This window comes from Glycine soja, chromosome 7 (assembly GCF_004193775.1).
Source record: "Glycine soja cultivar W05 chromosome 7, ASM419377v2, whole genome shotgun sequence".
In the NCBI taxonomy this organism is placed as follows: domain Eukaryota; kingdom Viridiplantae; phylum Streptophyta; class Magnoliopsida; order Fabales; family Fabaceae; genus Glycine; species Glycine soja.
In genome coordinates, this window is record NC_041008.1 from 34,022,764 (window position 1) to 34,034,546 (window position 11,783).

Sequence of the window (11,783 nt, forward strand, 5' to 3'; positions counted from 1 at the left end):
GCTTAGGTTAAATTAGTCTAAACTTACGAGGGATCGAGGTTTAGTACTTTAGGCTACTACATAGAACACAAGAACATGATTAATTACAGAAATATCCTCATATGCATCAACTTGTTTGTTAGAAAGACCCAACGCTTTTTACCTATTGCTATCAACTTTTACTTACTTGCATTTACTATTTTTACCATAGAATTAGTTTATTTCTATTTTTAACCATCAATTATCTGTGTTTGTTCCAACAATGCCTTACTTCTGAATAAAACACTGTCTAATAAGCAAGTTCCCTGAGTTCGATTCTCGGATCACTCCGTTTTAATTTTAAATACTTGACGACCCGGTGCGCTTTCCGATATTTCATTTCCCCTGAATATATTTGTTAAAAATTGGAGAAAAAGGAACCATATGGGAAAATGAACAACACTTCAAGGAGAAGATGAGTCAAGAACAAGCTCACCACCATAGGAAGCCATGGATAAGAGCTTGAAGGTAAGAGAAGATGAGTGGAGGGAGAAGGAGAGAAGGAGCACAAAATTTTATGTCTCAAATGAGGTCTAAACTTTGAAGTGTAATTCTCAAATGATCAAAGTTCAAAAAATGCACACAGAAGACCTCTATTTATAGCCTAAGTATCACAAAATTGGAGGAAAATTAGAATTTCTATTCAAATTTCAGTTGAATTTGAATTTGATTGGTAAAGCCAAATTTGGAACCAAAATTTCACTAATTATGATTAGTAAATTTTAGCTATGGTTCAGCCCACTAATCCAAGATCAAGTCCACAATTCTCCAATATGTGTGCTTAGGTGTCTTGAGGCATGTAAAGTATGAAAGACATGTACAAAGTGTGATTATATGATGTAGGAATGGGGTGTAGCAAGTAAAGGTTCACCTCTCCCTTAAGATGGTCAAAATTTAATTGGATTGGACTTCTCCCAATTCAATTAAATTTATCTCCCAACACACACACATCAAATAGTGCACTTAATGCATGTGAAATTATAAAACTATCCTTACTAAAATACAAGGCCCAAAAATAATTAAACCTTATTTTAATATATACAAAGATAAGTGGGCTCATATTTAGCTCATGGGCCCAAAATCTACCATAAGACTCATGAGAATCCTAGGGTCTTATGCTACAGCGCCCAATCTTCTTGGAGTTTTCTATCCAATGCCCTTGGGGGGGGTAGGATTGCATCGCAACCTCTTCAGGCGGTCTGGTGGCTGTTGTGAGCAAGCATGGTGGGAGGCAGGTTGAGAGGTTCCAGCAGGGGAAAAGGCAGGTAATGGCAGCATGGGCGGCTAGTCGGACCTAATTGTTACGAACAGAGGACAAGGGGAAGGCCTTGTATTTGAGAACAAGATAAAACTCTTATTCTAAACTACTAAAAATTAAGTGCAAATTTATCTTCTTTTATTACTCTTGGTGCAGTACATTATTTATAGTATGAGACTAGGTACTAAGTGCTGCTGCATGATAGCTAAAACAGAGTAACCAAAAGGGTGGGGTAGTGGAATGGAATTCTGTTATAACAGACTCTGGTAGGTTGGTCTGGTACTTGCCCTCTTGGACCTACTATGTGCTATTGTAGTATTGCTATCAAAGTAGGTTGTTTAAGTGTTAAATTAGAAAGCGGGGACGTTGAACAAATAAATAATAAGATAAACGGGAAAGATATTTTTATCTGCCAATATTTTTTCCTAAGCTTTAGTTGGATAGTAATTAGAACATCAACAAAATGATATTTTTCTTCGTAAACTTTAAAGAACAATAATCACGTATCTTAGTCAATATACAAGAACTAATATATTAATATTTGACAATTCATTATCTAACAATTAGTTTTAAGGAACTAAAAATTTGAGAACTGTTAGCATACATTTTATATCATTTATGATGCACAAATACAATATATAATATATTCGATTCAGCAATACGACTACTTTTTAAATATTTAAACATTTTCAATGGATTATTTTGCCTGCTTCTACTTTAATTCAAGAGTCCTCAGATTCTATCTCACCATGCAGGCATCATAATTGTTTAACAAATGGTAGAAGAAAGCATTACCACAACAAAAACCAACCGCTAAACACGTAAAATAATTCAAAGATAGGAAAAATCAAAATCTGAACTAAGAATGGGGTTAACCTTGCTGTAAAAATTAAATATAATAAGACAACAAAAAAGGAATGGAGCAAACAAAGGATCAAAAGTGAACCAAAAAGTTCTGCCTCCTTCCATTGTTCTCTCATTTGCAGAATTGTATCTTGTCGTGTCAAATGTTGCCGCTCTTTACATTTGCTCCAAACTCGTTAAATCCGTAGCTACCTCTTTCCTTTGATAAGCTTTTCATCTCTCTCCCTCTCTCTAATCCGGCATAGCTCAATGGTTTGCAGCCGTTGTGTCATTGCTTTCCTGTTCTTTCTCTACTACAGCTTGTTCAGCTTGAGTTCCATCTGCATTTCCATTGCTTTCTTGCCCCCCTTGTATATTTCCATCCATTTTGCCTTTTGGTGAAGAATTTGTGTTATGATTGGATTTCCCATTTTCCTTTCCCGACACGGTCAAAGTTTCCACACTTGGGTTCACTTCAGGTACGGTACATGGCAAGTGTTGAGATGAAGTACCTGAGCCAGGTGGAGGGAGGAAGACTCCTGTGCCAGGAACAGGGATTCGAGGAGGAGGATGCCTCGAAGGAGCTGAGGTCCATCCGGTGGAACCAGGTGGGATTGGTACGGGTGTAGGAAATGACATGGGAGGTGCAACTGGTGCTGGCACAAACAATGGCTGCATACTGTTTGGAGGTGCATGTATGGATGGAGCTGGCAGTACTACAGTTGCTGGAACCGTGGGATAATGCTTGGGGCCTAATTGATGACGCACGTGATTGGGAGATCTGCTCTGTGGTGGTGCCCAATGGGACGCTGCCGGTGGAGCAAGTCGCTGAGAATCATTTGGCAGGGAACATTTTGGTTGGGACTTTGTGAAGGTTATGATTATGCGTTGTTTGTGAATAGAAGGAAGAGCGTGCTTGGCGAAATCAGTTGATTTCCCTTGCATCACCAGAAGGGACCTACAATTGCCAGAGTAAATAAATAGATCATATCAGGAGAAAGCACAGATACAATACCACATGGACATGGAGATACAACAAATTTGAAAAATCATAGGACATGACACAACTATAATAAAATATATAAAATTAATTAAAGAAAATGAAAATAAAAAATTTAAATCACGAGAGAACTCATGTTTTAAAAATTAGCATAAGTCATTATAAACATAATAATATACAAAATGTTATTTTATTATCGTGGTTTTCTAATTAGTATTGGTATGAAAATTATTAAAAAGAATTTAAAATGCCCATCCAGTATCAGACATAGATGCATACCTGACACGGTTATGATATGACACGACCACTACTTAAAAAATGCTCACGCTTCTTAGATATTAATTGTAGAATCAGATTAAAGAGCATAACATGCAATGTTATACAGCATGAGCTGCTTATGAGGGTATGGGAGGATTTAACCTCTAACCATCGGCAAATGTAAAAGCAATGAAACTAGTCAGGGCCAATATGCATCATGACAGAAAAAACCATTTCCATACCAGACAGTCAAATTACAATCACAGTAATATAGTAGAAGTAGGAACATACAAGTCCTCTGAAAACAAATCTTCAATAGTGTATCCAAAAAACTAAAAATTATTGATACATTTGATTGGAAACAAATCTAATTCATGGAATAACTAATACATTATTCACGGATTAACTCAACATCATGAGATATATTTATCAACTACAAACTTTGACAATTAAAAACTAATATAATTCACAGATGATGGATTAAAAAAATAAACACCTTCGGTTTTGTTTTCATGTGAATTTAGAGATGTGACAGCCAATGAAGGAAATTTACTCTTACCTGATAATACCTAGTACCTTCTACCGACTCAACTGGATCTAACCATAACTTAAAATTCAACTAAATTGTATGGTATAGACATTTCTGTATAGAAATGTCACAGTTTCTATAATGCTGAGATGATCCTATAAAAAAAATGATACTAACAATAATAATATCAAGCACTAGCATAATAAAGAATAAGGTTAAAAAATATTACCCGGGTACAAGAGAAAGCCTGACAGCACCTCTAAACTCCCCAGGATGATCTGAGACAATTATTCTCCCAAAAGTCATGTCACATTCAGTCAGGAAAAGTGTATAAACAGGCCTTCCAAACCAAGGAGGCCAATTGTTGGGATGTGAGTGCTCACCCTACAGACGATAGCAATACCTAGTTATGTAAGCAAATCTGACACCAATATACCCCCCACCTCACCACCCCCACAAAAAAAAAAGGGGGGGAAGAAGAAGCAACCTCATTAAAGAAATCCACAATGCAAGCATCAGGCTTCACAGTCATCACTTGTGAGGCAGCCAGGCGCTCAATGATATCTTGGAACAAAGAAGGGATAGATTCTACTTTCTTATCTGTCAGATTCAATTGGTGGAATTTCATCAATCATTACTAGTACTACAAGCAAAGTGAAAGATAAATAACATGCAGCAAAGAGAAAAATATGTGAAATATTATACTAATGATCTATATAAAATAAATACGCATGAGATGACATGCCTTTGGAGATTCCTGTTACATTGTCCACATCTGGTGGTGCATCAGCAATGGGAACACCCAACTGAATCATTTCCCTTCCATGTCCTTTCATGGGCCTTTTTGAAACCACAAATGTCTGATTTCCTGTTTACAGAAATCATCAGCAATTAGCAGGATATAAAAAAGAAAAAAAAAATCTTTGCATTAGAGAAGCATCGGTGACTAGGTTGTAAAAATAGTCTTACTTATTAGAGAGTTAAGAAAAAATATAAATGGAAAGCTAGATTTGCAGATACAAGAGAATATAACTGGGATACGGTGCATTTTGTTGGAACAAATTGCCATAATTTTAGCAAGAAATCCCTCAATTATGCCTCTTCTCTTTAGTCAAACTGAAATAGAATATTTACTGCTTCGTAACTAAGAGTTGGTTCCTTTTGATATGATAATTCATCATTCATCATTTTACACAAATGGAAATACATATGTTCACAACAATCACAAGAGTCTGAAAACATATATTACAATAAGTATTTGACCTGGCATAAGTCATGTTACCAATTTACAGTTGTTAGTTAGCATCATGATAATTCCAAATAATTCTTTGTTGATAACTATTCAACTACTATAATGAAAGAGAAAAATATGTACCAGTATAATGTCATTTCTAACTGAAACCACCAACTTTGAGAATATGGGCAGACACTGACTATTGCATATTGATCAAAGAAAGTTATAAAAAGAAGCAGTGATAGATCCTTCCAACATACTGACATAAGACACACAGTACACTTACCTTGAAATTGTCCTCTTTTTCCGGCAACCCTCAGATCATTGACCAATGAAACAAGTTTTGAAACTTCAGTACTATCCAATAAATCTTCATACAACTTCAGTCCATCAACCACATTCACCTAAGATTAAAAAACAGGTGCATTTTAAAGATAGAATATTAAAAGGAAAGGAAGAAAATTTATGAGGTGTTACATGTCAAGGAAAAATAACAAGGAATGAACAAAGCAAACTAACATTTCAAGGACCCTACCATCTTCCCATCAAACATCTCGTTGCCAATAAAAAATTTTCCCATGATAGAATCATTCTCTGGAACACATTGCACAAGAGTCACAAAATCAAATCAATGTGCAAGGCAAATTATGTCTAAAATCTGACTCTGATCCTATAATTAAATGTGACTCTGTATGTGTGACAGCAAGCAAGGGAGTAGTATGGACATTTTGTTATTTGGTATGTCAATATGCAGTGCAGGTATATTGCATTGCATGTTGGTGGCAAACACTGGAGGTGGGGTTAAAAATATGAGCATAAGTTACTTATTCCAAAAATTCATGCATATAACTAACATAATCTGATGCCCTCTAGATTTAATCAATCAGCAGTAAGAAAACCTTTAGAATTTGATACACATTCTTCATTTACACCCACAGCTTCACATTCTGAGCTGGACAGAGATCCTTGAGAATTCCTAGAGCCCTTCAAAATACCATCAGATTGATGATTTGTAATAGCATCTGCTCAAGCAACCAAAAGATGAAAAACTCAAGATAGCAACAAGCATATAAAATGTATTCATAAAGAAACTCTGAACTGTGTTACTATTTTTATTCTTTAACAGGTTTAAATGTGAGGGAGTCTGTTTCAAAGTTGACAAAGTAAAGTACAGAGCTATCAAAATAATGTAACACTGGATTTCAACTCAAGAAAAAGTAAGTGGAAAACAAACAGGAGAGCAAAAAGAGAAGACCTCTCATTAATTATCAGAATCAAAAAGACAGTATCGCCGCCAATAGAATTTTATAAGTCAATAAGACATATTTTGTCCTCAATCCCACCCATTTTCATTTTGCAATGTATTAGAGTACTAGTTATTTGATCACACATCTCCTGGTGCTTAAAGGAAACCATTAGTTAATTCATAAACTCTTTATAACAACAGAGACTAATTCCAATTATTAAGTGTCATTGATTTATAGTGTGTCAGTGTTTGTGAAAATATCCTCTACCTTATCGTTAATTGAGAAGAAGGAACCACATGATCATACATCTCATAGCAATATGTAGAAATGTATCAGTGATCTGTGAATTCATCCTCTGGCTCTACCATGTCATCAATTCCAATGTTTGAGATCTACCTTATCTAAAAAGCGATATACAAAAGCCATATTTCTAAATCCTAATAGAGCACTCAATTTATAATTACTATATTAAGTATAATACAAGATCAAACTTGTTTTAAAATAACAATATTCACCAAGCGATTCAACATTCACCATATTGTAGTATAGCACTTGCTTTATACAATATAGATACATTCCAAAGACACTATTTACCTTTCCTCTCCTCAGGAGATCCTAAATTCTTGTTATCCATGGTCCCAACCATGCCACCAGATTTAATTTCTCCATTCTTCTCGGTCACACAAGCCCCTTTCTCCACACCTCCAGCAACCACCACAGCATTTGTCCCATGACCAAAAGACTCTACACTAGAATTATAACCATCCTTGACAGCCTCAAACCTGTGCTGCCCTTGCTTAAACCCCAAACCGAACTTCCTAAACTCCTTGGCACCGGTTTTTGCCGGATCAACAACCCTCTGCTGCCTCCTCCATGACACTTGCTGCAGCGCATACACCACCTCAGACACAGAAAAGTACTGCTGCATAAGAAGCACCTGAGTCCAATTGCACCTTCTCTGTTGAATTGCCCCAACAACCATGTTATACTCTCCAGGCTCCCCTACATCACGCAAATGGTGGCACAGAGAATCTATGATGGCATTCGCAGCAGCGAATTCGCTGCGAAGCCAGCCAATAAACCCATCCCTCTCATCCACAAACCACTGCTGGCGGAAGTGGATCTCACTACCACCACCGGGGGCACCACCGCCACCCGGAAACTGCAATTTTTCCGGCATTACTGCATTTCCCGATGGCATTGCCATGAGAACTCACTACCTACAATACACTACACACTAAGGCCGCATACAAAGCATACCCAGTTGAAAAAATGTGAGTTTTTCAGTGGGGTTTCAAATCCAGTGCAATTCAAGTGGATCCCACAAGATGGAATGCAAAATTGAGAGGCTTTGAGGCTCAAAGGTGGAAAATTGTTAGGGAAAGAGACTTGTCCGGGAAGAATTGTGGGGTGTTTTTGATGGAGGGAGCGTGTGACGGAATTTGGGGAGATCTGAGAATGAAGTGTGACATAATGTTGAGTTGAAGAGAAGGAAGAAGGTTGGTGCTGTTGAAGAATTAATATCTAGGGTTGGGTTAAGGTTATGTGCTAATGTTAAAGGAAAGAATATGAAATTTCATGCCTTATCCATCACGCATCCGTTTAAATTAAATTAAAATAAATGTGCCTTATTTTTTTTTTAATTATTACTTTATTAGTTTATTTAATAATTCGTGACTATAAGGCAATGATGTAAAAAAAACATAAGACATGTATGATTTTTAATGGGTAAATATTTTTTTATCCTTATGAGATAGTAACACATTTGTTTTTGAAAGATGAACTTTAATTTTCGAATTTAAAAAAGTGTAATAATCTAATCATGTTGTAAATTCTTCTTTGTTATCACATGTCAATCACATGATAATATTTAGCGGTTAAATTCAGGATATTATTAATAAGATTCTATAAAATTTCAAACTAGATCTTCTACCTAAGTCACATATTATCCTATATGTGTAGAATCTTCGATTAATTAATTGTTTTATTTATTGGAATAACATTATCATGAAAAGATAGTTAAAAAACTTGAAAATCATGAAAGTGAGAAAAATGAAAATGCTAGAATCATTTCCTTATATATCTTTTTGATGGGACAAGTGTAATACGTCTTGTCCTTGTTTTTTTCAATCTTTGTAGTTTTTACATTGTTGTCCAAGGGTTAGGTATTAGAAGACATGACCTTCTAGTTGTTACACCCTCTACCCCAATATGGATATAAATGAGAAAAACATATAAAACACGGAATCTAATTAAATCAATTTTATTCAATAAAATCGTGAGTAAATCCACATGGGTAAAAGGTCCATATTCGCTTCATTGTTACCACATAAAACTACTCAGAAACATTTCAGGCTTAAAACAAGGTTGTTTAAGTTTATAAAAAAACCCAAGTTAAGCATCAGAATAAAGTAAAGTCACATGGCATGTTCGGAATATCATACAATTAAAATAGAAACTCATGCCCAAATGTCACATCATATTAGAACATTGTTTTCTAGTGTCATCCACCACAAGGTTTCTTAAAGCAATCCACCTAATCATCTACTCCCACGAACACAAGGTTTGAGATCTTCACAGGATTCAAACACAAACAACACAAGGGGGAGTGAGACACCACATTCCTCAACGAATAGAGATAAACAAAAGCATACAAGTATGACATAAATATAACAATAATATAATTATAACAACAATATAGGTATAACAAGGCTCAACTTTGGCACAATTCGCATCATTTCAACACTCAACACATCACTTATCCTAAAATTTAATCACAAATCACATTCTATGCCTTCACAATTAATCACATATTCAAGACAACACATCTCAAATACAATGATCATTACACAGGCGTTATGTAACAGATACACTAAGACTCAATCCTATATGCAATGTGGTACCATGTTAGTGAAAAATCTCGTTAGGCACCTCAGAGTACATGACAAGACAAACTATACATTGATAAGCCAGGTCACTCTCATTAGGTAAAATCATAGGGAGACCAATCAGAGTCACACTGTTTTGCGAGAATGTTCCAACCATGTGAGATTGGCACAGACTTAAAGGAGCACTCAAACTGGATATATTTACCCCTAAGGCCTAGACGTCGAAGACTCCGTTAGGACCTCTCCCTCCTAATTTAGGTCCAACTTAGAAAACATTTTAACATAGAGATTATATCTATGAATTATACAAAACATATGACTTCTCAATTGTTCTTAAAATAATTTTAACTCGTCGCGCCTCAAAGTGATTCGACTTGTCAGGTTCTCACAGTGGATCCCATCCCAATACTCGTCACTGTTGGATCAAGTGGCCTTGGAATAATTAAGAAGGGGGGGTTGAATTAATTATTAGTGAACCTTTACTAATTAAAAAAAACTTATCCTTCTTAATGTTACTAGATTCAATTAGGCTTTTACCAGAAATAGAAACTTAACCAAAAGTAAAAGCGATAATTAAAGTGCACAGCGGAAATTAAAGAGTGTAGGGAAGAAGAAGACAAATACAAGAGTTTTATATTGGTTCGACAACAACCCGTGCCTACATCCAGTCCCCAAGTGACCTACGATCCTTGAGATTTCGTTTCAACCTTGTAAAAGCCTTAACAAGCAAAGATCCACAAGGGATGTACCCTCCCTTGTTCTCTTTGAACAACCAAGTAGATGTACCCTCCACTTGAACTGATCCACAAGAGATGTACCCTCTCTTGTTCTCAATTACAACAAGCCAAGTAAATGTACCCTCTACTTGTACCACAAAGGATGTACCCTCTAATGTGTTAAGATAAAGTTCTCAGGCGGTTAGTTCTTTGAAACTTTGTGAAGGGGAAACAAAAGATATCTCAGGCGGTTAGTCCTTTGAAATCTTTTGTTTAAGGGAAAGGGAAGAATCAAAAGAATTCTCAGACTGTGTCGTTTTGAATTCTTTGAAAAGGGAGAAGGGAGACATAAAAGAATTCAGGTCGGTTAGTACTTTGTTCTTTTGGAAAAGGGAGAAGAGAGACACAAAAAGAATTCAGGCGGTTAGTCCTTGTCGAATTCTTTTTGGCAAAGGGAGAAGAGAATGAAAAGATATAGCACACTTTTGTTTTCTGTGAAAGAACAAGGTTTGGAAACCAGAAAACTCAGAAAGCTTTTGACAAAGGAAGAAGAAGAAGAAGTTCAAGAAGATGTTCAAAGAGATTCAAAGGTTGTAAAAGAATATATGAAAAAAAAGTTATTGAAATGCAAGTCAAGGTCTTGCTTTTATAGACTTTTCATGTCTGGTCAAGAAAAACCATTGGAATAGTTGTGACCTTGAGAAAAACCTGAAAACCATTGGAAGAGTTACATCTCTTGATTTTTATTCAAAACTTGTCACTGGTAATCGATTACCAAAAACCATGTAATCGATTACACAAAGCATTTTATGAAAAGATGTGACTCTTCACAATTGAATTTGAATTTCAACGTTCAGATACATTGGTAATCGATTACCAATATATTGTAATCGATTACACCATTTAAAAAACAATTGGAACGTTGCAAATTCAGTTAAAAGCTTTTGAAATCAAACTTTGCCACTGGTAATCGATTACAGGAAACTGGTAATCGATTACTAGAGAGTAAAAACTCTGGTAACTTAGAAAATTTTGAGAAAAACGCTTTTGAAAAATAAAATTGTGCTATGTTTGTTTTTTGAAAGATCTTTTCAATACTTCCCTTGTGAAGTCTTCTTGATTTCTTCTCTTGAATCTTGAATTAATCTTCTCTTGAATCTTGAAATCAAACTTCTCTTGATTCTTGAATCTTCTTGATTTCTTCTCATGAAACTTGAAATTTATCTTGATCTTGAACTTATTGACTGAATCTTGAAATCATTCTTTGGGCTTTTTGTCATCATCTTTGTCATCATCAAAACTATTTGAATTAACTTGATTCATCATCATGAAGCTTGCTTCTATAGTCACCCTTAAAGGGTCTTATAGTCATGTGATTGTACGGTTCATAGCTCACAACTCAATGCACACAACATCTCAATACATGTGTGATCTCACAATTTAACATATACTCAACTTGTCACTTACACACAATTCATCACACTTTCATAATCCCAAGACATCACGTCATCATGCCTCATGCATCATATACATATCACACAGTAATAATATTAATATGTTATATTCATATGATTAATCATCTCATTAAAACATGCATTTGAAATTATATATGTGCCACTGAAGTTTGAACTATGTAATACACAAAACTACTTAATTGTTTTTAAAATCATTTTAACTCGTCACGTTTAAACTGATTCAACTCGTCGGGTTCCCATAGTGGATCCCATTACAATACTCGTCGTGCATTAACTCGATCCTTTAAGGGTTTTACAATTGTGTGATTGTACAGTTC

The 11,783-nt window shown here is 35.4% G+C and overlaps 1 protein-coding gene across 1 annotated transcript; it reads right to left on the reverse strand.

Annotated features, from left to right (window-relative positions):
- Nucleotides 1-1,911: 1,911 nt before the first annotated feature.
- LOC114419342 (RNA demethylase ALKBH10B-like) lies at nucleotides 1,912-7,934 on the reverse strand. Its single transcript, XM_028384998.1, has 8 exons — nucleotides 6,982-7,934; nucleotides 6,040-6,162; nucleotides 5,676-5,734; nucleotides 5,427-5,544; nucleotides 4,652-4,774; nucleotides 4,394-4,506; nucleotides 4,136-4,290; nucleotides 1,912-3,077 (listed from the first exon to the last, which is right to left on the reverse strand). Exons 1-8 carry the CDS (start codon nucleotides 7,592-7,594, stop codon nucleotides 2,387-2,389), a joined length of 1,995 nt encoding a protein of 664 aa, XP_028240799.1. The 5' UTR covers nucleotides 7,595-7,934; the 3' UTR covers nucleotides 1,912-2,386.
- Nucleotides 7,935-11,783: the final 3,849 nt, after the last annotated feature.